Below are 26,167 nucleotides of genomic sequence, written 5' to 3' on the forward strand. Positions count from 1 at the left end.
TTGTGTTTCAGTCACTGAAAATAGGAAAGAATATTCTTTTAGAAATTTAAAAATAAAATGCCCTAATGAAATTAAAAGCTTTATGCAAAATCCGTTTTTATTTTCTAAGATAGAAATCTTCATCTAAGCGCTCAGATTTTTGTAGTGGTACAATTTTAAATTACCTGCAGGTTCTGCAGAATAGCTTCAACAGATGCTTCAACAGATGTGCTGTGAGGGTAGGAAAATGAAAGCTGTCCTTGCTACTTTAGTCAACAGAGGAGTGACTTTCAGACACTCAAGTACTGTACCTTGTTCCCTGCTCAATGTGTGGGTGGACCTTTCATAAGAAGGAATTCAAGAAGACCCTGCGTGTAGAAGCTCCTCTTAGAGATTTTGCTCTGAGTGTCACTAAACTCAGAAACTTACTACCCAGGCTTGTAGCAGAAGGCTTTGCTTGGCAATCTTCAGAGTGTAAATGTCAGAGCCTGGTTTCCTCTACATCTGGATCAGGTGCTCTTTTCAGAACACCACCGCATACTTTTGAAGGAAGTATAGTGGGTGGAAAAAGTGTGGATATAACTTTCATCTGTGCAGTGAAGAGTTCTTTACTTGCAGAGATGAAAGGAAACCATAGAAACGATTACTTAACGTAGTGTCTAAAACTTCACTGAAATTGTGTTGATCAGGATTCACAGTGGTTAAGTTTTAAGACCTTATATATTTAATCCTATATAAAAAAATAAAAGGGAACAAAGAAGGGAAACCATTACTAAGACTGAATTTCAAAATAGAAGTACAGCTTCAGGCAGAAATACTAAAATATACTTTCAAAGTTAAGGCCTTCAATTCCAAGAAGTTAAATAATAAGGTTAACTCGGGGATGGGTGTACTAACCAGTTAGAATGATTGGATTGTGACTTTAATGATACTAGTCTAAAATGAGAACTTCTGCGGAAGACTCTTTGTTTTCTGTATACACATCCCTTTACATGGTAGCTTTTTTACTGAAGGGTTGAATTAGATATTATAGCCCTCAAAAGGACGGAGATGAACTCAGGATGATGTTAATATGTATACGTTACAGTATATCCTGTAATACAGTCCCAGCAGTTGAGCTTGGATGCCTAATATTTTAAAATGATAAAACTAATTGGTGGTCTTTTAAATGATTTAGCCATCCCAGTTTATAAAAAGCTCCTTAAATACCTGTGCTGAGTAAAGAAATTTCATAGCTCTAGCAGAAGTCCAGAAAGGGGTCAGGGTCGAGGTCGGGGTTGGCATGACTAGAGTAAACCTTTTTGTCCCCTTCCTTTCTCTTCCAGATTTGTTCAGTGTTCTGCTGCCTCTGTCACCTAGATTTCCTGCTACTTGGTTATTCCTAACTCTTTCTGGTTGGACCTTTTGTCCTCTTGACTCTGAGATTATTTTAAGGCCATTATGGATTTGTCACCTTTATAAACTGAGAACACTGGATTACGTGATTAAATTGGATTCTTGTTCTAAAATGCCTTTTCCTGGAACATTTTGCTTGTTTCTTTGGAGGCCTTGGTTTTCTTCAGCTTACTTGGCTTTTTTTTTTTTTTTTAAGGCACTTTGGTAATATCCTCCCTTGCCTTAGTGACATTCTGTTTTTCTGAGTTGTCTTTCATCGATTTTGTCTTTTTTGGGGTCCACTTTCCACACACTTCATGAGTCTCAGCCAGTGGCTTCTCGTCTGGCCTCACTTTCTAAATATTTTCATGACATTTGCTGTCACCTGTATTTTGACAACAAACCCACATTTCTAATCTTGGCTCTCAGGCATTTCTTCTACATGTTTATTAACTTCTTCATTTCAGTGTTCCACAATCCGTCCAGATTCATTTTGCCTCTGTGTGACTGATTTCATTAAAAGAACACATGATATACTTGGTAGTAGTTACCTGTGGGAAGGAGAGTGAGATTGGGGGTTATAGACTCTCATTGTTAGAGGTTGGCGGGGCCTTTTACATTTTTTCTGTAGATTTGTTGATTTGAGTCTTTTTATAAGATGATGTTGGTATATTGTCAAAAATAGCCCTTTCTCTTCAACTAAACTTTCCTTTCTTCTTTCTTTCTTTCTTTCTTTATGGTGCAAAAAGATGGTTTTAGGAAAGCACGGGAATAGGACCCATGGGCAGAAAGAGCTGCCTACTTATTTAAAGATTTTAAGTAATCTGTGCAAGCAACATAGGGCTTGAACTTAGAACCCTGAGATCAAGAGTTGCATGTGACTGAGCCAGCCAGGTGTCCCTGCTTTTTTTTTTGGATCACTAGTGAGGATTGTTACTAAAAATCAAGTCCCGAAAATCAAGCAAAGGGTAACTACTGTTGGAGAATAACATGGAATGTTCCAGAGAAAGAGTGGCAGTGGTGCTCGTTCTGGGAACTTCTAGCTGAGTGTCAGAAATGCCCAATATGTGTGCTTCTGGCATGTTATGCATCCTGAGGAATTTAAAGAAATAGACAAATGTCCTGATTCTTACTTAATTAGACATGTTGGGAACCTGCTTGTTTTTTGAGTTCCCAGATGGGTCAGTGTGCAGTCACAGCTGAAACTGGAAAGCATTAGGGACTTAAAATTCATCAGTAAAGACTTTGTCTTTAGTAGAAGCCTTACCGTGTTATTCAACTGTAAGTTCATATTTTAATGATGAGTAATCAGTGTGCCATGTAGTTTTAAGAGTCATTCAGTAAAGAAGAGGCGTTGTTAAACTTCACTGTGTTCCAGGATAATACAAATGGTACTTTATTATCTCTAAACAAAGCTAACACAAAACAACCCTTTTGATATTTAGTTACTTGAATATTCTTAGGTGGAGATACATGTTCCAGTAACGAAAATAGTAAATGGGGGTTGGGGGATCAAGAAAAAAGGATTCACACATGGTCTGTTAATTTTACAGATGTGGGAAGAATATCCTGATGTTTATGGGGTTAGGCGGTCAAACCGAAGCAGACAAGAACCATCACGATTTAATATTAAGGAGGAGGTAAGAAAAAGAAATGCTTTAAGGGGATACTTTAAACTCCTTACCTTACCTCATCCTTTTCAACTGTGGTGTGTATGTTCCCATTAGCATGACTGAGCTTTATGCCTGAGAGTTAAGTGACTCTAATGCGAGCTTTCTCAACCTAGAACCGCAAGGAAAACCACAGGTGGCTTTTAAAGAAATTTACCAGGAAGATTGTGTCATAATGAATGTTTTAGTAGAGTGTTAGAGTATTACACAGAATTGGCCTCACATTTTTATTTTCATTTTTTTTTTAATGTTTCTGTATTTTAAGCGAAATTGATTATTGCAAGACGTTTACCTTTTAAAATACCTAGTTTCTAAATCTAGATTTTGTTAAATGAGTCACTTGCTCGGTAAATGTAATAGTGGACGTAGTTTCAGATTTATTTTCTGAGAAAGGAAGGAGAGTTTGTTTAACTTAAGTAATGTGTTTTAACTAATTTAAATTTGCTTTCCGTTTTTAGTGTGCAGTATAAAATACTTCACACATATTTACTCTGATCTAATTGTGAGAGATTGAACAGATTGGTGATTTTTAAAAACTGGTATTATGTACTGGGTTCTGTTGTTTCTATAGCATCAGACTTTTCTCACCTTTCTCAGTTCGTTTGGTATTTTTGTCAATTCTTACCTCTATATTAGGTTTATAGACCACATTCTGAAGAGATGCTCTTTTGTGTCTCAGTGAAATACCCTTCCTGCATTCTTAGGAGGACTTTGCTGTTCTTAACTATGTAACATCCTTTTGATGAAAGTTAAATATTAATATCCACAGGTTAGTGAGTTGGGGGTGGGATTTTGGTAAATGTACTATACAGATCTAATTGACTGTAATGTCCATATTGCCTTCATGGTGTTTTCTTTTGGATGACCTCTGAGCTGGTTTACCTTAGCTTTCTTTTTCCTCGATGTCTAGGACTAGGTTCCTGAGCCATGTTGGTTACAACCAGTCACATAGTTGTGTCACTCTTTTCCTCTTTTGTATATAAATTAACACATTCTTGGTAGGGCACAGGACTAACAGCAATAGGAATATTTGCCAATTTGCCTAACTTTGGGGGAAAAGAGCTGTTCAGATGTTTTTGACTATAAACTTCCCTTGCCCTAGTGCTATCAGCAGAGCACTGTTGGCTCGTGATTGATCGTGCTCTTTAATGAATCTGAAATGGAATAGATCAGTAGGTCACCACCTTTAATGGCACACTAAATGTTGTGGCATTTTCACATGATATTCTAGATCTGCAGTATCCAGTATGGTTGCCACTAACATGTAGCTTTTAAAATTCGTATTAAAGTCCAGTTAAAGGAAAGATTCTATTCCTTAGTCGCACTAGGCGCATTTCAGGGGCTCAGCAGCCCTATGTGGCTGCTGGCTACTAGATTGGATCCTGCAGATATAGAACATTTCTGTCATCAGAGAATTTTACTGGACTGCGCCCTTGTAGAAGTCAAGCCGAGAGAAATACTTCCTGGTGTTAGAGGTAACCCCATTATAATAGACGAATTAATTTTCAAAGGAAGAGAAGAGTGAGCACCACCAAACACAGGTTTCTTTTGTCTGAAAGCTCATGTTGAATAATGTTATTACGGAGCAGATTGTTGAACCAGGGGGTCGTGTTGTCCCTAAGAACTGTGAATTAAAGTCTGTGATCATTTCTCCCCCCCCACACACTGAAGGCAAGTAGCGGGTCTGAGAGTGGGAGCCCAAAAAGAAGAGGCCAGAGGCAGCTGAAGAAACAGTAAGTCTTTCATGGGCACGTACTTCACCCAGGGGTTTTGAGCACATCCACTGCTGTGGCACCGCCTTTGCTGTGTGGTAGTCCACCCTGGGTCCCAGAGTCTGCTGCCCCTCTTGCTGTCGTGGGCCACTGTCCACTGTGCCCCGCTGCCTCGGCAGCCCTCGAAGCCCAGAGGCTCCGTCTTGTATGTGTCCCCCATGGGCTGGGCTACAGCTTGTCCCACCTGGTTAGCCCATTAGCCCAGTTGTGGTTTTCTTTAAGATGTGCACAGATTCTGTTCTGGTTGAACAAGGAACAAATGTAGATTGGCTTTTTTTCCTTTTCATGTGTTCTTTGGGTGTGGCAAAATTATATTGGCTGGACTGGACACCCAATGTAGTATGAAATTTCACACTGTTGTTACTGTATAATTTTAATACTGCAGTTCACAAGCCAGAAAATTTTAATTCTTGGGCTTGTGTGAAATTCCTTTAGAACATAGATTATATATTCATTATATTTAAAATTTGCAAATTCTACTTATGGTGAAAAAATATTTTATTTATTTATTTATTTTAGAATTTAAAAATCATCCTTGGAGGGGGTCTGGATCTCTTTGACAATCTGAATTCTACAGCCCATCTCCTTGGGGCTGCATTTGAAAATGCAGATATTGAAAACCTGGCAGACAAATTCAGGGGTTTCTCATGGTGAATAGTTGTCCATGGTGCCTATTAAAATAGAACCCCAGTTATATATATTCTCTGTCCTAAAATATTAGTATTCCTTAATAAGTATTTGGCCTAAGGCAAAGGAGTTAGAATTTTCCAAAACTCTAACAGGGTTGCTGGAAACTATGCTAGGAAAAGTTAAGGTATTTAGTATTGCCCTCCCCAGAGCACATCCAATTTTCATTTGTGTTTTAAATATTTAGTTAAGAGTTGGAGGAAAAACTGTAGGCAAGCCTGTACTTTTTGGCATCTTAGAAGGCTTTGTTCTACTCCAGTCCTATGGCCTGCTTGGGAAGCTATTCTGGGTCTAATGGCCTTTTGGGGGCCTTTGGGAAGTCCATGTACATGGTCTTTTCTCCACCATCTAGCTACGTTCTGCTGGTCTCTTGACTGGGATCTAAATGGTGCTGTGCTTGAAAACCTACTGTGCAGAAGCCCACTGGCCCCCGTACTTATTTCCTTCTGTCAATCCGGAGAGTTCTCTAAAGTTGACAGCCCTCAGAGGCCTTCCTTCCGCTGAGTAGAACTAAGATTCCTTGTAGGTGGGTGTATCTTCTATAAGGCTGCTTCCCCGCCCCAGGCTCTTCCTTAGGAACTTTTGAGAGCTGCGGAGTTCCCCTCATGCTTGTTTGTTTGGGGGCACTGGGCTAGCCTCACTTCCTGCCATCCTCTGGGCGGCAGGTGAGTACTGGGGCTTATGGGGAGCTCTTCTCTTGAGTCAGTTTAATTAGTAGGATTAATTGAGGAGGTGTTACAGCTGTTAAGACTCAAATTGGAAGGCACAGCACTGAAGGGGGCCCTCTGTGATCTGAGCACGCTTAACAGAACCTAGTGTGTGGGCATGTGGATTTCAGAATTGAGAGACTCAGAGTGGAAATTTTGAAATATGAGCACAGGGAAATGCTTTTCTGAAACCCTTCAGACTGTACCACAGATTTTGAAGTTTTTTAAAAGCTATTTTTATTAACTTTTCTTTTTAATTCAAACTTTAAAAAAGTTATAAGAATAAAAATAGTACAAGGAATGCCTGTGTACTTTACCCAGATTTGCCATTGGTTACTACTTTTCTTTTCTTTTTTTTTAAAGATTTATTTATTTGACAGAAACACAGCGAGAGAGGGAACACAAGCAGGGGGAGTGGGAGAGGGAGAAGCAGGCATCCCGCTGAACAGGGAGCCCGATGCGGGGCTCGATCCCAGGACCGTGGGATCATGACCTGAGCCGAAGGCAGACGCTTAATGACTGAGCCACCCAGGCGCCCCACTGGTTACTACTTTTGCCCCATTTGCTTTATTGTTGTGGGTGCTTTCTTTGTATATATTAATATATGCATGCACGTAATATTTTTTCTGAACCGTTTAAGACTAAGATTGACACACATCATGGCCTTTTACCCCTAAATACTGAAGTGTGGATTTCCTAAGAAGAAGAATACTCTTACTTCGTAAGCACAGGGTAGTTTTAATATAAATAGGTTTAACATTGCTAAAATACTTTTGTCTTAATTCATATTCCCATTTTGTTAATTGACCCAATAATATCTTAAAACATTTCCTACCTCCACTGCAGGGTCCCTTCTAGGGTTAGATACTGTATGAGTAGTCAGGTTTCTTTAGAGCACTTTCACAGTGCTTTCACACTTCTTTGCTTTTTTGACTTTGGCATTTTTAAAGAATAGAGTCTCACAAGGGACTAACTCTCCCCAGAGTCATAATGTGAATTAGCATTTTAAAAATTTAGAAGTTATACAGCGTAATGCTTCTGTACAATATTGAAAACATTTTTCAAGTTAGTTGGCAACGTTAAAAATTTGAGAAATGGTGCTCAATAATCCAGATTTCTAGCTTCTTTTGAGAAAAATCTGTCAATGCTGACCGCCGGAACAGTGGTCTTTTTAACCTGATGGACTCGGGGTTCTCCATTTGATCCCATTTATAGTCCTTACCTGGCCCAGTGGGTATTTGAGATTGTAACCCCTGACCTAGTCATATAAACTAATAAAATTTTTGTGTTTAACCCCCTCCTGCTGTTTTGGTCACTGAACTCTGTTCCATGCCGTACTTACTAATGTTGTCCAAATTCGTGAAATGTTGTATAGGATTTTTGCTGACTCATGGTCCCATCAGTGCTTCAAACCACTCTAGAATGGTTCCAGAACCTTTTCTCCCAACTGTAATTAAAAAAAAAAAAAAAAAGTGTTAGCCATAAATCACTTGAAGTTTTTCTCCTGTGATCATAGTTATTTTTTTCTTTCCAGTATTTTGAGTTGGAACTCGATCACAAACTCGTGACACAGTGGAGGAGAATCTGGTAGCCCCAGATTTTCCTTCTTCATTGGAACTTGCTCCTGAAAGGTGTTCTCTCTGGGAAAATGTACTAAAAATAAATGAAGTTTAAACAGCTCTTTCCTTTTTTTCCTGATATGCCTTCTACAGTAGAGGAGAAAGAGATCCCTTTCTTTGGGTTCTTAGAGATAGTTAGTAGGAAGCCTCAGTGACTCTTGGCCAGAGTTCAGGCCTGTTTTATTTGCAAAGGAATTTTGTTCATTCCCTCCTTCATAGCTGTTTAGATTTGATTTGTGTCTCAGGGTCTGTGTTCTGCCAAACACCTTTTTCCAGTAAAGGAAGAAAACTATACCTAGTTAGTTTGCATTCTGACTTTTTCATGTCTATTTACATTGCCTTGGGGCCTCAGTGGCCAAATCTTAGTATTTTTCTCCCCAGTTCCCAAAATTTTGGTTAAAAAAATTCTGTTGATTCCCTCTTAGGGAATCCCGCTTATGCCCTCTTAGAGCTGGATCTGGCAATTCAAGTCTCCTTTGACATGTGAAAATTTTTTTAATCACAATCTTTTATTTTTTTTTTTTAAAGATTTTATTTATCAGAGAGAGAGAGCACAAGTAGGGGATGCTGCAGAGAGAGAGAGGGAGAAGCAGGCTCTCTGCTGAGCTAGGAGCCTGATGCGGGACTCCATCCCAGGACCCTGGGATCATGACCTGAACCGAAGGCAGACACTTAACTGACTGAGCCATCCAGGCATCCCAATCACAATCTATATTTTAGACAAGTTCTCATTGTAGCCTGACTTGTAATGTATGGCTTAGTCAGGGAGTCTTCCTCCTAAAATTTGCATTATCTATAAGACACCAGTGCTCTAGGAGAGCCCTTGACATCTATAAGGTTGGGAAGTAATCTTTTTGTAACTGATCACTCTTCTCACCTCCTCTTTATACAAAGTGACTTAGTGTCACTGATCCTAAGTTACTTTCCCCCCTGTTCTTGAAAGTTAAAATAAAATTTAAAATAGGGACACCTGGGTGGCTCAGTAGTTAAGCGTCTGCCTTTGGCTCGGGTAGTGATCCCGGGGTCCTGGGATCAAGCCCCGCATCGGGCTCCCTGCTCGGCGGGGAGCCTGCTTCTCCCTCTCCCACTCCCTCTGCTTGTGTTCCCTCTCTCGTTGTGTCTCTGTCAAATAAATAAATAAAATCTTTAAAAAAATTTTTTAAAATAATCCAGCGAATTTCAAATATTTGCATAGACTAACTCATTTAGGCCTTTTAAGCCTTACGTTGTTCAGATCCTCCCAGAATGTGTAAGCTTGGCTTTTCCTGATTCTCTGGTCTTCAATGGGTTATGATTGAGAGGAGGAAGGCTGGAGGTTTGACAAAAAATGCCAAACATCTTGTTCTCACTGGGCTTTAGTTTCCTTCTCTAGGAGGAGGCCTTTGGGCCAGTTGTTTTGCTCAGTTTTTGTACATTCTCATACTGGAAGATTCTGAGTCTTCCTCGTTGTCTGTAAGTCTATACACCTGCAGTTTAACTGGAAAACTCCAGCCTCAACACTGATTCTGTCAAGTAGACGGCCATTTTAGTCTCGTAGAGTTGTAGAAGTGGACTCCTTAGCTGCCCTGATTGAGATCCTCAGTTCCTGTGGAGTTACGTAAATTACAACTAATATTTGACTGTGGATCTTTCTCATAAGATCTTCTCTCCCTTACATCTTAGTTGTTTGTATTCTTTCAAGCTTCTTTCCTGTGAAACCACATCTCCAGTTTGACAATGTGAGCCCCTTCCAAGGGCTAAACTGTTCTGAACTTGGTCCAAGGAAGAATACAGCCTCATGTGCCAATCTCGCCGTGCCTGGAGACATCTTCCTTCCTGGCCATCCCCTTCTATTCCTTTGATTCCTTAGCAAACGTTTATTGTACTAAGTTCTAGGGAAGGAGACTAAGACAGGTGCCCAGAGTATAGTTAGACATAAGGACGTCTTTGTTTAAAAGAGAGAAGGAAGGTTATTAGGCAATATTAATAGGCCTTAGTGTCTTAGCAGTTCTGCTTCCAAAAAGTACCCTACCTGTCTGTTAGACTGATAGGGTTCATTCTTAATTATTTACTTATTTAACAAAGGAGTATCTCCCTCCATTTGCTTGCCTTTGTGCTAAGCTCTGGTACAAAGAGGAACAGAAGTGGCCCTGCCCAGAAGCAGTCACCTACGCCAAGGGAAATGACACAGTGGTGATTGTTTTGTCATACCTCAGGTACTTGCCTGTGAGTTCAGTGTGTTTTTTTTTTTCTGGATATTTCATGCCCAGTGGCTATATGTTCTTCCTTCTTTCCTAGAAATGAGCCTAAGTCCCGTATTTGCTATTTAAACCTCAAAAACGCTGGGGTGGTAGGAGAGACCTATAAGATATGGCTCTTTAAAGCCTTCTAAGATCTCAAGGAGCAAAGGAACACCTACTGTATCTAATAATTATTAAAAACTACATCTTTAGCTGAACAGATTATTTAGTAGGTGGTAGGTTTATCAGTGAAAAATAATTTTAGGAACTGTTTCATCAAATATATTCTAAAGATATTAAAATATCTAGTATAGTAGTTCTAGAACGAGTCTCTAACCAGTATTAGCATCACCTTTGAATTTGTTAAGATTCAAATTTTCAGGCCTCTTACTAGACTTGCTGAATCAGAAACTGGCTGTAGTCCAGAAATTTCTTTTAGTAAGTCCTTTAGGTAGTTCTGATCATCTTAAATTTGAGAAGCACTAGTCTAGTATATATTACAGCTTCAATCTGTTCAATGATAGTAGTAAATAAAAATAGAGTATGAGAGATTTAACAGCTTTTTTTCCCCCCAGAGTAGTTTAAGAAATACTTCCTTAGTTTCCATTTTCATTTATTTTTGTCACCAGAGAAAACATAGGAATAGATATTACACAGTCCAGGAAGGAACACAGCCAAAATTTAAATGGAGCTAGAATAAACCTTTTTTAGCCCTAATGCCTAAAATATACATGTTCTGCCTTTTGGAGAATCTGATTGAAATTGGTTTTGTCAGATTCTTCAAGCTTCAACAATCTTGAGGAGTTCTTCTAGAAAAAAAATCATTTTGCTTTGCTTTTGATCACAGAGAAAAATGGAAACGGGAGCCCTCAGAAGATGAACAGGAACAAGGCACCAGTGCAGAGAGCGAACCAGAGCAAAAAAAAGTGAAAGCCAGAAGACCTGTCCCCAGAAGGTGCAGTGTTTGCTTGAACATCTCTGCTTCTGGTGGCGCTTAATTTCTGTTAGGTGGAGAAGGATGATGCAGTGCTAGAACGACGGCCTGGGTTGATGGGATACGCCATGTTGTGATTCTGGGCTTTGGAAGTCTGGGGTTCACTTCTTGCCAGGCTACCTTGTTAGCAAGTGATTAGATGATGGGGACGCTTACATTTGACTCTCTGTATCGTATGTCGCGCAAAGCGAAGCTTCTGTTTCTTACCCCATGGCGTGCTAGTTAGGAGGGGTGGACATGTCTTCTGCTTTTAAAAAAGGCTCCCTGTGTATTTGAATAGTGTACAGGCTCTTTTTGGGAGAAGTAATTCCTAAGTTTAAAACACTGGCTGTTGAAAGCATGCTTCACTGTTTATTACCTTGGTCTTAGAATCTAACATTAAGCAGAGAATCTGATTGTGCAGAGAAGGAAGCAAGCTGAGGTGGCAGGAGACTTTGGTAATTTCTGGTCAGATGTCTGGCCACAGAGGGACTGGTGTTGGACAGAGGAAGGCAGGAGGTAGAGAGAGGTCGCAGGGGAGTTTACCTCACGGTGTTGTGTGGGATGGGGTGACAAGCTGCTGCCTGTGGGCCGGATCCCACTCACCACCTATTTCAGTATGGCCTGCAAGTAAGTATAGCTTTTACAGGTAAACATTTACAGTTTGATGATAGGGAACACTAAATGTGAACCTTAATTAAGTGAAATGTTATCCCTACAAAAAGAATTCTGTTCTTTTCATTAGATGTGTATCACAGAAAGTGTATTGAGTGATGATTATTTTGAGTGTTGTCAATAAGAATTGTGTGAAAATTTACTTTCCCTCGTATGTCAGTGCCCGTATAGTGGCCTCAGTTTTGCTTCTTGTCTGGGAAAGCCAGAAACATTTATGCTCTGGCCATTTGCAGCAAAACATTTCCGTACCTCTGACTTAGGACATTGTACACCAGCCCCCACCCCAGCAGGGAAATTCATCATCTCAGTTTGGTCTCCTTTTGTCCAAGTTTGAGCTCACAGGACTGGGAAGCCACTTCAGCTGTCTCTTCCAGAGCTTACTCGTCATTTATTGAATCCCTGGTCATCTGTCCGTGTAGTGTTGGTTATGGAAGGTACGAGAGAAACAGACAGGACTGTGGGTTTCCATCTCCCTCTTTGTCCTTTCACCTTTATACCACGGGTAGCGTATTTGCGGATTTCCTTCCGGGAGCACCCAGGCTGTGGCCCTCGGTCCTGGCTGTGCATGGGAGTCACGCATGGGGCTGTCTCCTCAGCCTGTTCCGCTGGTGTGTGGCAGGGTGCGCACACTCTTAGGTTGTCTTCCAGGTATATTACGTAACAAAAATACATGTGTAGTGATTTCTTGTCCTTTGCTCCTTTTATATGGGTAACATTTCATGTGTCTTGTTCTTCTTTCCAAAGATTCTCTTGGAAATCTTTTCCTCTTAGTACATGGAAAAGTTTCGCTTTTTTTTGGAGGGGGGGGCTACCTACCTAGTATTCTGTTCAAGAACTGATTCCCAGTTGATGAAGATTTAGTGTTTTTCTAATTTTTTGTTACTGTAAACCATACTAGGATAAATAGCTTATTATGCCTGTATCTGTATGTATCTGAGCAATTCCCAGAAGTAAAATTGTTAAACATTTCTGAGTTGGGCGAGGTACCATGAGCAACATGTTGCATGTATATTTTTATGTCCGGTAATCTTGAAGAACAGTTGAGAACCATTGCCTGAGAATCCACTGTGTCTCCTGTATGTGATTGAGGATTCTCGGCATTAGAAACACCTTCGTGTTGAAAATGCAGATTTTCTAGTCAATTAGAATCTCAGCAAATGGGACCCAGGAATATACATTTCTGACACTCCCCAGGTTAATCCTATGTGTGTACTGCTGCTCTGGGAAATTATAAAGATTTGAAATAAACACCAAGGGATAGAGTGAAAACTTCGCCATTTTTTTCTCTTCTCATTTTAGAACAGTGCCCAAAGCTCGTGTTAAAAAGCAGCCTAAGACTCAGCGCGGGAAGAGAAAAAGGCAGGATTCTTCTGATGACGATGATGAAGATGATGAAGCTCCTAAAAGGCAGACTCGTCGCAGAGCGGCTAAAAATGTTAGGTAGGTGATGCCCCAGAAGTCTTTCATTAGTGTGAGGGTGATAGTGTAGTTGGTTCGAACTTGGCCCTGGTAAGTCCAGGATGTTGCATCTGATAGGCAAAAGTAATGACCCGGGTCTGGAGGCTGTACTCAGAAATCTGATCAGTGTTCTTGCAGAAGGAATGGTGTGGGCCAGTGGGAATGTGTAGGCATAGCAGTGGCTCATTTCAGGCCTTCGTTCCTGGAAAGAAAACCGCTTCAGGTTGATGTTCTGTCGAGATGACTTAGTGATACTGTCTTCATTTCATATCATCCTTTCTCAGGAAAGATGTTTGGATCGTGTTCTCACTTTTAAATCGCTCCTTTAATCAGATTCTCCTGAGGATCAGATTACATATTCGGGCGTAATAGTTTTATTAAGTTTACTAATAGGATATGAAGCACTAACAGGAAATAAAATAGAGGAAGGGACAGATGCAAACATCAGTATTTTACTTTATATGAGTCGAAGGGCATTTCATTTTCTTTTAGAGTATACACAGGTTTCTTCTGGTCTACTTAAAGATGGTGAAGCTAAGTCCTGGAGATAGATACTAACCTATCCCTGTGTCCAGTTAATGATTCCACAGCTAGGACTAGGTGCTGAGTATGCCAACATATAGTTTGGCACTTTTTCCTCCTGCGACTGTTGTACATTCAGGAGTGTGTTTTTCTCTCGTGTGACTCCCAAACCATTATTTGTCTATATATGGTGGGAGGTGACATTTTAGTATTTTATTACCAGGAAGTATGTTAGTGGAAGTTTTCAACAGTTTGAGAATACTTGAATTTCATATTCTTGTCATCGGGAGACAAACTATACGGTTCGAACATTTAGTCTTAGACATACTGCTTCCTTTTTGCTTAATGAAACAGTAACTTTTTTCATTTATTGTGCATTTTCTTTGTAGTTGTTCCCTTGTTTATATAGTCATGATCTCATATCACCAAACAAAAGCATAGCTGTGTCCTTGGAGTTGTGTGTGTCTTGCTTACACAAATCACTGCAAGTGTAGTCTGGTTTTATTTTGAACTGTGAGTAAGCCTTCCTGCTGTTCTCTATGGACAGGCGTTATTACTTAGGAGAAAAAAGAACTTTGAGCCCACTTTAACTGTAGCTGATGTTAAAACAACATGTTGGGAGCCAAAAGGGTGTGGTTCTTTGATGATGTTCTCTTTGGTGGTGTTTAAGGCTCCTTTATCCAGCATTCTTGTTCATGCAGTTACAAGGAAGACGATGACTTTGAGACAGACTCCGACGACCTCATTGAAATGACTGGGGAAGGAGCCGACGAGCAGCAGGATAACAGCGAGACTATTGAGAAGGTCCTAGACTCGAGGCTGGGAAAGAAAGGAGGTGTGTGTCTACGGGAAGCAAATTTCTTCTATCTGCTCAGCAAGGCCCAAGTCTTCTGTATTTCAGCTCTAAGATGATGAATTTCAGTCCATGCTCACATTGGTTGTGAAATGTGGACGTTTGTCTTGTTTTTGCTTTTTCAAGTTTTTTTTTAATTCCAGTTAGTTAACATACAGTGTAATATTAGTTTCAAGTGTACAGTACAGTGATTCCACACCTCCATCCACACCCGGTGCTCATCATGGCAAGTGCAGTCCTTCATCCCCATCACTTCCCTCCCCCCCTCTGCTCTGGGGACCATCAGCTTGTTCTCTACAATTAAAAGTCTGTTTTCTGGTTCACATCTCTTTTTTCCCCCCCCCATGTTCACCTGTTTTGTTTCTTAAACTCCACATGAGTGAAGTTATATGGTATTTGTCGCTCTCTGACTTACTTCACTGGGCATGATACTCTAGTTCCATCCATGTTGTTGCACATGGCAAGATTTCATTCTTTTTTTGGCTGAGTACTATTCCATCATCTTTATCCATTCATCTGTCAGTGGACATTTGGACTCCTTCCATAATTTGGCTGCTGCTGACAGTGCTGCTATAAACATTGGGGTGCAGGTGCCCCTTCAAATCAGTATTTTTGTATCCTTTGGATAAATACCTAGTAGTGCAATTGCTGGATCATAGGGTAGCTCTATTTTTAACTTTTTGAGGAACCTCCATACTGTTTTCCAGAGTGGCTGCACCGGTTTGCATGAAATTTGGAAGTTTTTCTGACCCAGTCTCATGGTTCATTGCTGAGGATGTAGGGATATGTGCAATATGTCTTTGAGACTTGAAAATTAAGATAGTAAAGATGTGTTAATCTCTTAAAAAGCAGTGATGTAGCAGAGATTCTTGCTTACAAACGTTAAACAAATTTACCTTTAATTAGGTGTTTCTGAATCTCCTTGTGAAACATATCAAACTGGCTAAATACATATGTGGACTATAGTGAAGATTTTTTTGTATTTAACTTGAGGTATCTCCTAATTCAGTTTCTTTAAAGTAACCTTCCATATAGAAAATGTCAAAATATTACCTAATTCTTTTTTCTTTGTCTTTTTTTCACCCAGCCTCACTCGAGGTTAATAGAGTTAATAGAGAACTTTGGGTGGATGGGTAATTGGCATGGGTGGTGGTGGGGGATTTTTATTTTCTTAATATTCCTGGAGAGACGGACTTGTTTTCTGAATTAGTATGGACCAAACCAAAAGCACATTTCTCTACCATTTTAATTGTGTTTGGACACAAGGATTTCTTTGATTTCACCAGCAAATTCTGGAAAACTTTTTAAAGTGTAGAAATTGGGTTTGCACTTTGACAATATTTGAAATTATAAATCTTGTTCATCCTATATTGTTTGTGAATTTCTGCGTATTTTTAAGTCAGAGGATTTTGGTGCTTCATCCAGAAAAGAGACTCTTTAGATGAATGCATGCTTGAGAAGCTTTTTCAATGTCTGGCTTAATACACTTTTTAAAGTTTACCTGAATCCTTTTGCAGCCACTGGAGCTTCTACTACTGTATATGCGATTGAAGCTAATGGAGACCCTAGTGGTGATTTTGACACTGAAAAGGATGAAGGTGAAGTCCAGTACCTCATCAAGTGGAAGGGTTGGTCTTACATCCACAGCACGTGGGAGAGCGAAGAATCCTTACAGCAGCAGAAAGTGAAGGGCCTAAAAAAATTAGAGAACTTCAAGAAGAAAGAGGATGAAATCAAGCAATGGTACATTTTTGAAGCAGTGGTATATTTGCAGCCTTGAGGGAAGGGAAGGTTTTTCAGTAATGCGTGGAGCACACAGCTGTCTAGGAACTCTAATTTTGCCTTGATTATCTGAGCACCAAGTTAGCCGCAATTCCATTTTATAAAATGAGACCCAAAGACACTCCGTACTTCCCTATATGGCCACCAAGTTTGTAGAGTTTAATAATAATAAGTAGTTCATGGAGCATTTTGCACATGCGATATTTTTAATCCTCACAATAAGCCCATGAGACTCCCCGTTGTACATAACATATTTTGTAGGTAAGAAGAGTGAGGCACAGAACAGCTTTTCCGGGGGGACCCAGGATTGTAACTGGCAGCCAGAGCTCCTAAGCACCTTGTTATTTCCCGTGTATGCTGGGGTAGCTTAGATGTCAGGAGCTCATATTGTAGAACCGTCTGGGTTCTGGGGCACCTAACACTTTTCTTAGTTTTACACAGTTTGCAGAAATGTTGTGACAGAAACAGGTAACTCCTGAAGCTGTGATAAGACCATTGTGTTTTTAGTTTTCTTACAACTTTGAATGTGGCCGAGTTGCAGATGAGAAATATTGGGGACTGTAGCCCCCACAAGCCTAAGCTAATTAATAATCAAGTTCAACCCTGAAGACACACCTGTTAGTGTAACGTAGTCAGGTTATTTTGTGTTAGAAATAGGGCCAGATGGGTTCTAGTTCCCCTTTCACTACTGTGCACAATGTGCTCCTTAAGTAAATTCCTTATTTTTCCTTTGCGTGTTCTGAAGATGGGGTATGTTGTAAAGTGGTTAGAGATTTAAAATCCTCAGAAGTACAGTAGTTCTTCATGTCAGGTTGTCCTGTCGCCCTTCTATAGAATTTTGGTGCCAGGAATAACTGGTTTTCCATAAAAGCTACATTGAATCACTCCTAAAGCACATACCTATATGAAAAAAGGCACATTTCCTTTTAAATCTGGAAGACGGTTTTATTGTCCTATTTTGTTTAGATATATGAATTTATCACACAAAGTAGTTACTTTTAGGTCTTTATAAAGAACAACTGGTGTGTCCTATGAGTCTAAGGTTTTCCTTTTTTTTTTTTTTAAAGATTTTATTTATTTGACAGAGAGAGCACAAGTAGGCAGAGGGAGAAGGAGAAGCAGGCTCCCTGCTGAGCAGGGAGCCCGCTGCAGGGCTTGATCCTAGGATCCTGGGATCATGACTCGAGCCAAAGGCAGATACTTAACCAGCTGAGCCACCCAGGCGCCCCAGAGTCTGTTTTCTAAAAGTGTATGTTTTTTGTGAAATACCTGGTTTAATTACTAGTAAAGGATTGCTAAAGGGACAGATGGAAGTAAAGACTCAGTTTCTTTTCCTCTTTTTGACTTTACTCTGATAGATGTGTGTAGGTCTCTCAAATCTTAACTGGGATGTATTTTTTTGTCTTCTGTCTAGGTTAGGAAAAGTCTCTCCTGAAGATGTGGAATATTTTAACTGCCAACAAGAGCTGGCCTCAGAGTTGAACAAACAGTATCAGATAGTCGAAAGAGTAATTGGTGAGCACATGGAAACTTACTTCAGCAGTGTTTGAGGTCCACGAATAATGGCTTTTGGTTTTGGGGTAATGTAAATTAAAAAAACGCATTTTGTGGGTTTACTTTTTGACAATAGATGTCTAGGTTTATTTTGAAGGAAAAGTTAACAAGATTTGCTGGTAAATTTGGATGTGGGGGATGAGAGAAAGGTGTCAAGTATGTAGCCAAGATTTTTGACCCAAGCAGATAGGAGAATAGAGGTACTATTTACTGAAATGGGAAGGTTAAGGGAAGAGCTGATTTTTGGAGTGGAAGTCAAGAACTTGGTTTGATACTTTTAAGTTTGCTACACGTCTTAGCTGTCTGAGTGGGAAGTATTGTGGAGGCTGTCATATGTGAGCCTGGAGTTCAGACCTCCTAGTCTGTGCTGGAGATTTACATTTGGGAATTTATCACTGCGTAGATAGTATTTAAAGCCTAAGATTTACTGAGATTATCAGGAATAGTATACATAGTGAGAACAGGAAGTCTGAGAGCATTCCAGGTTCTGGAAGTCAGGGAGAAGCCACAGGAGACGAGGAAGAACAGCCGGTGAGATCAGAGGGGTGCTGAGGGAGTATATCCTGGAAGCCAAGCAATTCATGGGGCTTGGGAAGGAGGAGATGCTGCTAGCTAAATGCTGTGAGGACTGAGACCGGATCCTTGAACTTGGCCCCGGTGTGGTGCTGGTGAAGTGGATCCGACCTGATTGAGGTGGCTTCAAGAGAGAATGAGGGGGACAGTGAGTAGAAACACGTCTCCTGGGGAGTTTTGTTGTAAAGCGGGAACAGAGGAATGGGGTAATAGCTACACAGGGCTGTGAGAACAGGACTGTTTTTTCTTTTCTTTCTTTTTTTTTTTTTTTTATGATGCAAGATTATAGAGTAAATTTGTATTCTTACTCATAGGACCTAAAATGTCACTCTTTCCTTGGTTATAGTGATAACTTTTCTATTTTATTTTCCATTTGCTTAGCTGTGAAGACAAGCAAATCTACACTGGGTCAGACAGATTTTCCAGGTAAGCAGAAGCTTTGGTTAATAAATGTTAGCATTTAAGAGCAGTTCTGTTCTGCAGAGTATACAGTCTTGCCGTGTGGTGTTTCAATGGTTATATGTAAAACGGAATTGTCACTTCCCCTCCTTAAATGACAGTTGCTAACCTACTAATTTTTGTATATAAAATAGCTCATAGTCGGAAGCCAGCGCCTTCAAATGAACCTGAATACCTGTGCAAGTGGATGGGGCTGCCCTATTCAGAGTGCAGCTGGGAGGATGAGGCCTTGATTGGCAGGAAGTTCCAGAGCTGTATCGACAGCTTCCATAGCCGCAACAACTCAAAAACCATCCCGACGAGAGAATGCAAGGTGTGGTGATTGCTGGCTTTTGATTTTCCAGGGGAAAGAGGTATTGATAGAAAGGGTTGGTCACATAGATACTGGGAAGAGAAAATATTACAAAAGTAAATGATAATTCCCATTTTGAAGTGAAAGAAGATGAATTAAGCTTGACAGCAAAGTAAAATATTAAAACAAAGGGAGAGCATGCGTTGTATAATGGCTTTGCTGACCTCTTTATTCTTAAATTCACAGACCTGGGTATGTCTCATTAGAGATAGTGTGCAGAATATTTGAGAGAATTTAAGCACTTCAAAGAGAAGTGACAGAAAAGGGGATATATATATATAAATACGTAGGCTTTTTTAGTTGGTAGATCGATTATACAAATCCTTTCCCTTCATTGGAATCCATTGCCCATGTAAAGTGGTGTGTCTCGTTAATAAAAGTCTGTAAACGTGGGCTCTGTCTCTGAGAAGTTGACATCCAGTTCATGGCATCAAACCTCCCTCTGAAATGCAGTGTGTAATTGGGGCAGAGTATAATCAAGAATTTGTGGTCAGAGAAGTACAGAGGCAGAAATCACTGAGCTCCAGTAGTCCTCGAGGAGGTTTTAAAGAGTTAAAGAGGAGGTCGTGGTACCTGAACTGCCCTGGTCCTTGAAGAATGGGTTAGTGCCAGATAGAGGAAGGGGCGCCCAGGTTATTGCCCTCCCATGAAGGATGCAGGAGAAAGATGTTCTTTGGGTGGGAAGAGAGGAAAGTGATACAGTGAGTGCATTTAGGTCCGAGGGTGCATGTCTTGAATGCCTTGAAGGTAGTTTGGGCTTTACCCTGTGGGTATTGATGTGAGAAGAGCAGCGGGATGGAAACTATTTATCTCCATCTCACAGCAGTGTGTAGGAGACTCTAGAGGAGGCGCTTACAAAAGCCAGCAGGTCCGGCCAGGAAGATGCCATAGAAGTCCATGAGGGAAGAATAGTGTGAGGACAAGGGAGGTTGTGGTGGGATGGAAGGATCGGATGGGAGGAGCCTTATGGGGGAGACTTGGCAGAAGTGGATGCGGAGTTTGGTGGCTGAGCGCGAGGAGTCAGATTCCATTTACTGCTGGGTGCTCACAGAGGAGAGCTGAGATGATCAGTGATCACGTTATCAAATAGACTTTTAGGATGATACTTCACATAGTAGGGTGCTAATTCCACAGAGCCCTTTAGGGAAATACTTCCTGAAAAAAGACTTTGTGGCCAAAGAACTTTGGGAAGCATTCCTAAATGAATTTTCCCTGTAAACTCACAATATGCACAAGCGTAACGAAATTTATGTAACTTTTATTACATTGTTTCCCAAATGGATTTAGCCATGGAATCTGTATTCTGTGCAAACCATAGAGACATGGCCCTACTAGACCACACTGTCCTTCAAACCCTTTCCTTTAGAAAACCAAACTCAGCATACCTGGGGGTTCCAGCTAGGTGGGGGCTGCATTTCACAATTTGCAAATGCTATTACAGTAAAGTTCTGCTGGGTTTAACGTATACAGACTTTCCCAGAGGTGTTCTTTTATATAGTTTAGAATGAGATAACGTAAAGATGATAGTACAGCACTCCCTGCTGAATGATGGAGACAACATAAAAAAAGTGCTGTGTAGTTATGTTCACAGACTGACTTCAGGACCAGGAGCATGTGAACCAAAAACTGTTTGGGATGCATCTGGTTTGGGAATACAGACCACAATGAAAGGAGGTGGGTGGGCTCAGGTGGGTAGAGCTGGTGATGCAGATGTGAAATTTAGACGTTTGGGCTGTGGTTCAGAGCACATAGATCATGGCTAGCATTTTAACATAGGAACTGCAAGAAAGTCTTCTTCAGGGGCTTTAATTTTGGTTTTTCAGGCCTTGAAGCAGAGACCACGATTTGTGGCTTTAAAGAAACAGCCAGCATATTTAGGAGGGGAGAATCTGGAGCTCCGTGATTATCAGCTAGAAGGTCTCAACTGGCTTGCTCATTCCTGGTGCAAGTAGGTAGAAAAATATGAAATTTTCTTTACAGTTTCTGGCTTCTTTATTAAGTGCAAGTAATTATTTCTTTCTGTTGTGTATTACAGAAACAGAAAAAGTATGTGATTAAGGGAAGGCTCTTCTAGCAGTTTATATGTGTGTGTGATTTCATTTTAATCTGAAGTAACGAGTACTTGGTTAATTAGTTATTTGGGGGTAATTCGTTATAGCCAGAGACCTGTGTCATAACATGTTATTCATGGGTATAAATAGCAAGATAATTTGCCCAGATCTTTGGCATGGAAGGAGTATTCCTCAGAAGAAAGAAGAAAATGTCTGTTTTCTGTTCATTTTCCTTCTAGGCCAGGGAATCCTTCAACTTAATGTCCCGTGGCAGTGCTGAAGAATAGCATGAAATCTGCCCCCTCCTGAGATTGCTGTACGTGCTGTCCCATTTAGAGGAAGGTCTCTGATGGTTGAACCTATAAAATTAGGCTTTTTGTAACAAAACCACCTTAATCCTTAAAAAAAAAAAAAGTTGCGACAAAAGCATTTGAAGGTTAAAGGTACTTTGAGGCAGTACTCATGAATTTCATTCTTCAGTTCAATTGCAAATCCTAGTCTCTAATTACTGTGTATGAGGGCCCCCTCTAGGCCTTGACAGTTGAACAGTGAAGCAAGACAGACATCATTTACCTGTCCTCACAGGGCATACAGTGTCAGAAGTACCTTTAAGACTTGCCTACAAACTCCTTCCCCCACATGCAGCTTTTAATTTTTTCAGGGTTTTATAGTAAAACAAAAATTCTTATTTCAGAATTAAACTTCATCCTTTTGAAAATAAAAACATAAGAGCTGCTTTTCTCAATGCCAAAAAAGTGGTTTCTAGTTAAGGATACATACACAATGCCTGCTTCCCAATTAAAACAACCTATCCTCTTTGTCCTATAAAATCTAATACAGTATCTAACATTTAGGAACATTAGAGCTCTTGAGGATATGCTGTTTGTATGACTAAGAATGTGGGTCTGATAGAACTATTCTAAATTGCTTGAAAATGGGTTTTGTTTCAGAGAACAGTGAGATCTAATCTTCCTTTAGGATAGTTATAAGGCTAGATGGAACCTCAAGCTATGTAGTCTGACCCTCTTGTGAAGGCTCTTAGGAACGAAGAGGTCATGTACCTGGTTCACAGTCACACTGTGTTCATGTGGAGTCCTTGGCCAGCAAGCATTCTCTACTCCACCTGAACAATTCAGAGTCAGCTGCAGAGGGCCCACGCAATTGTTAGGCCCGGGTCACCGGAACCTTACATTAAGTAATATGCTGTTTTGGCCTAGTTTTAGAAAAACAGGCAAATCAAATCTTCTATAGTGTGTTTATACGAACAGTGGCAGCTTGCTAGGGAGAGGAAATGTTGGAGAAAATGAACCCTGTTTCCTCCCCACTACTGTGGAATGGTGAGAGAAATAGGAGGGAAATTACTCAAAGGGACATACTGTATCTGAATAGTGCATAAAATCAGGTGAACCTGAAATTTATGGAGGTATGGCTCCTCCTTCTCCTTCCCTCAGTATATTTTTTGTCCTTTTCTGTTCTTTTCCCCTAAAATTAGTCATTCTGTGGAACATACAATGTATTTTTAAAAATTTAATCTCTTGATAAATTGAATGTCTTATTTTGTAATCAGTTTTCTTTAACTTGTATATTACTTTAGTTCTTTCTGGTTCATTGGTTAAGCATTCGTTAGTATGTGTAAACCTTCAGTGGCCTGATTTTCAAGACTCTTAATGTTTGCAGCCTTTTGCCATACATCTATTCCTAATTCCCTGCCAAATGGGCTGTTTTCTATTTCCCAACATACTTTCCTACTCTGGCCATTTCTTTGAGTGTTTTTCTTCTATCTGGACAATCCTCTCCTGTTAGTATCCAGTTGAAATCAAGACTGTCTCCTAGAGCAATGTTACTCAAAGTGCGGTCAAAGGAATACACCTACATCAGAATATCCGGAAGTTTCTGTTAAAAGTACAGATCCCTGAGGCCTTTCCCAGAGGTCTTTCCCAGATATTCTCATTTGGTAGGTGTAGGGTGGATTCAGAAATCTGGTCTGTAGCCCACCTCTGCTGTAGATTGTCCTGTATTTAGAACAGGCTACAAGCACTGCAGCACGTAGGCCCAGGGAGTGGTGTGCGTAGCATTCAACAACCCAGTGGCCTACAGTGGAATGGGCGGGTGATTTGGGCAGAGGCACATGACTGGCAGACTGTAGGGTTCAGCAGCAGTGGGGAAGCCAGTTTGCCTGCTTTCTGGAATGATGGAGCCCAAGGTCATGTTCTTGGACACCTCAATGTAACAAAAGTGACCTCCTCTGTTACCAGGGTTAGAAGTACAACAAACACCCAAACGCAAGGTCAAGAACATAGTCTGAAGAGGCTCTCGTCATGACCCAAAGTTCGATTGTACTCAGAGCGCTTGTTATTCTGCTCTCCTATAGCTTCTACTTTCTTCTCATGCAGGAGAAGTAATACAGTCAAGGCTCGGAGCCAATGCCCGCTTGGTGAATTGTGGGGCGTTGGTGTCCTTGCTGTGTGTGTGTGTGTGTGTGTGTGTGTGTGTGTGTGTACACTAATGATTTTGTTTTGTTTTGTTTTTATTTTTCTCTTTCTGCAGAAGTAACAGTGTAATCCTTGCTGATGAAATGGGCCTAGGAAAGACCATCCAGACCATATCATTCCTCTCCTACCTGTTCCACCAACACCAGCTGTATGGCCCCTTTCTTATAGTCGTCCCTTTATCCACCCTCACCTCATGGCAGAGGGAGTTTGAAATCTGGGCACCAGAGATTAACGTAGTGGTTTACATAGGTGACCTGATGAGCAGAAATACGGTGTGTAAACAAAAAGAATTGGGATAGAATCTGTGTTATAAATGTATTTTGGAAATTGACCTAAAGCCATTATAGTCTTCAGTAACATTATGATTCTGACATTGTGCTATGCCCCCAATGTTGGGAGATTTATGTATCACAAAAATGCAACTCAGATATTCTTTAAAACATGCTTACTATTTTAAAGGAAAGCAATGACAGTATATGAATGGGAATCTCTTTTAGTTGGATTGCAGTATTTTTGTTTTCTCTGTCTTTTGTATTTCCAAGACCGCTTTATAATGGATCATGAGATGGAGTTAATACCTCATGGAATTTTAATATTATTTTTGCTGGCTTAGCAGAGAGCTACTCTCTCTGGTGAGGTTGCAGAATTTTTAAGGAAGTAATAAAGAGAAAGGACAATGAGCCATCCTAGGGCTATAGAAATGAGAATTACTTGTCTGTTTTCAACCTTAACGTGAGCATCAGGAACATAGAGCACAGAGGCAGCTTGAGTTGATCTCTGTTTAGCAAATCATTTCTTGATAATGACTGACTTTTTCAAAAGTACCTGTTACGTGTGAGGGCCCATGCTGGGTGCTTTGTGTATATTACCTATAACCCTCATGATCGTCCTCCAAGTAGATGGTGCTCTTTCTAACTGATTGATGAAGAAAAGGACTCTCAGAGTTTAACATTGTTCCAGGCCAGCTAGAATGTGGCAGAGCTGGGGTTGGGACAGAGAAGTGTCTGGTCCCAGACCTTTGCTCTTTCATTACTGTATATTAGAGTAAACTGTTTCTGGGAGATTTCTTACCACAAGAGCAAGCCATCAGGAATCCTCAAGCCTTTGAGAGTTATGTATTATGCTGATTGAAGTTTGTTTTTATTAAATATTTTCATTCAAATTGTCTAACCTAAACCCTGGCAGATTTCACTGCTCTGATTTTGAGTTTATAAGCATATAGCAGTTCTTAGCTTTGCTAATCCATTTGTTAACCGTTACAAAAGAAAAAAAAACCTTCCTAGATAATGCAAAATGGCTTCAAGCACTGCATTCAAAGGTGAAGACAAAGTGAACTCTGAAAACTTGAGGGTCAGCCAGGTGACTGGTATTAAAGAGGGCACGTTCTGCATGGAGCACTGGGTGTTATATGCAAATAATGAATCATGGAACACTACATCAAAAACTAATGATGTAATGTATGGTGATTAACATAACATAAAAAAAAAAAACTTGAGTCAGGGAAGTTTTCTATGTGGAGTCCAATACTCCTTTTTTTTTGCTCTTTCTTCCCACTTGGTGGTGATCACCTGCCCACACACTCATTGCACGGTTCTGCAGTTCCTAACTGGACAACCAAACTGCAGGAGCTTTGTCATGGGCCATCATGCTTGCTGGGTGTCCAGTTATACTGCATATGGATATGTTCGTTTTTGTGTTCCTTTACATTGACATTATTTTCAGTCATATTAAATTACATTTAATCCTGTAACCTTCTCTTTCCTTTTTCTTGGAGGCCACATCTTTCTGCTCTTGATTAATGACATTTCTGACTGAGCCAGAGGTTGGGATTTGTTCTACTTATTAATAAAAGTATTATCCTACCAAAGAACAAAGAATAATAAAATATTCTTAAGAAAATTCATATTTTGGGAGATTGCTAGATAAGTTCAAGTCACCAGGGTTTAATTGCAGATGCAATGCGTGTTTTTGGTCAGTTGTGTTGGAGTGGAGGTGGGGGAAGATGACAGTTTATTTGAAACCTGGCTGTAAAGTTTTTGCTGCTCAGTGATATTTTAATTCTCTTATAACTGCTCTATATTGTGGTTGCTTAGGTCAATTTAGAATGTATAAAATATTCATTAAATTCTAGTCAGGTTTATTTTTTATTTGGCATGTTGCTATTGCATCTATCACAAGATTGCTGGTGATAGAGAAAGGTAAAAGTAGAATTTGTATCTTAATTACTGATTTCTCTTCTAGATACGGGAATATGAATGGATTCATTCTCAGACTAAAAGGCTGAAGTTCAATGCACTTATAACAACATATGAGATCCTCCTAAAAGATAAGGTGTGTGACTTGTCCAAATTGTGGGGTCCTTGCTTCCTGCTTGCCTTGTTACTTTTCTTTATTTA

General features: G+C 40.2%; 1 protein-coding gene across 9 annotated transcripts in view; it reads left to right on the forward strand.

Moving 5' to 3' along the window:
- Positions 1-26,167, forward strand: part of CHD2 (chromodomain helicase DNA binding protein 2) — a 134,696-nt gene that overhangs the window by 40,735 nt on the left and 67,794 nt on the right. For 7 of the 9 annotated variants that reach the window (XM_032391984.1, XM_032391986.1, XM_032391985.1 and 4 more), the window contains 12 exons: positions 2,907-2,993; positions 4,695-4,756; positions 10,875-10,982; positions 12,975-13,115; positions 14,357-14,490; positions 16,026-16,251; positions 17,705-17,805; positions 18,799-18,843; positions 19,011-19,189; positions 21,052-21,176; positions 23,827-24,043; positions 26,013-26,102. In XM_032391984.1, the coding sequence (XP_032247875.1) occupies positions 2,907-2,993; positions 4,695-4,756; positions 10,875-10,982; positions 12,975-13,115; positions 14,357-14,490; positions 16,026-16,251; positions 17,705-17,805; positions 18,799-18,843; positions 19,011-19,189; positions 21,052-21,176; positions 23,827-24,043; positions 26,013-26,102 (1,515 nt within the window). Of the gene's footprint in view, positions 1-2,906; positions 2,994-4,694; positions 4,757-10,874; positions 10,983-12,974; positions 13,116-14,356; positions 14,491-16,025; positions 16,252-17,704; positions 17,806-18,798; positions 18,844-19,010; positions 19,190-21,051; positions 21,181-23,826; positions 24,044-26,012; positions 26,103-26,167 lie in introns of those variants that run through there. The other 2 variants (XM_032391992.1, XM_032391993.1) reach the window with 2 other exon arrangements.

Source organism: Phoca vitulina, unplaced genomic scaffold (genome assembly GCF_004348235.1).
Source record: "Phoca vitulina isolate PV1807 unplaced genomic scaffold, GSC_HSeal_1.0 scaffold65, whole genome shotgun sequence".
Taxonomy (NCBI): Eukaryota; Metazoa; Chordata; class Mammalia; order Carnivora; family Phocidae; genus Phoca; species Phoca vitulina.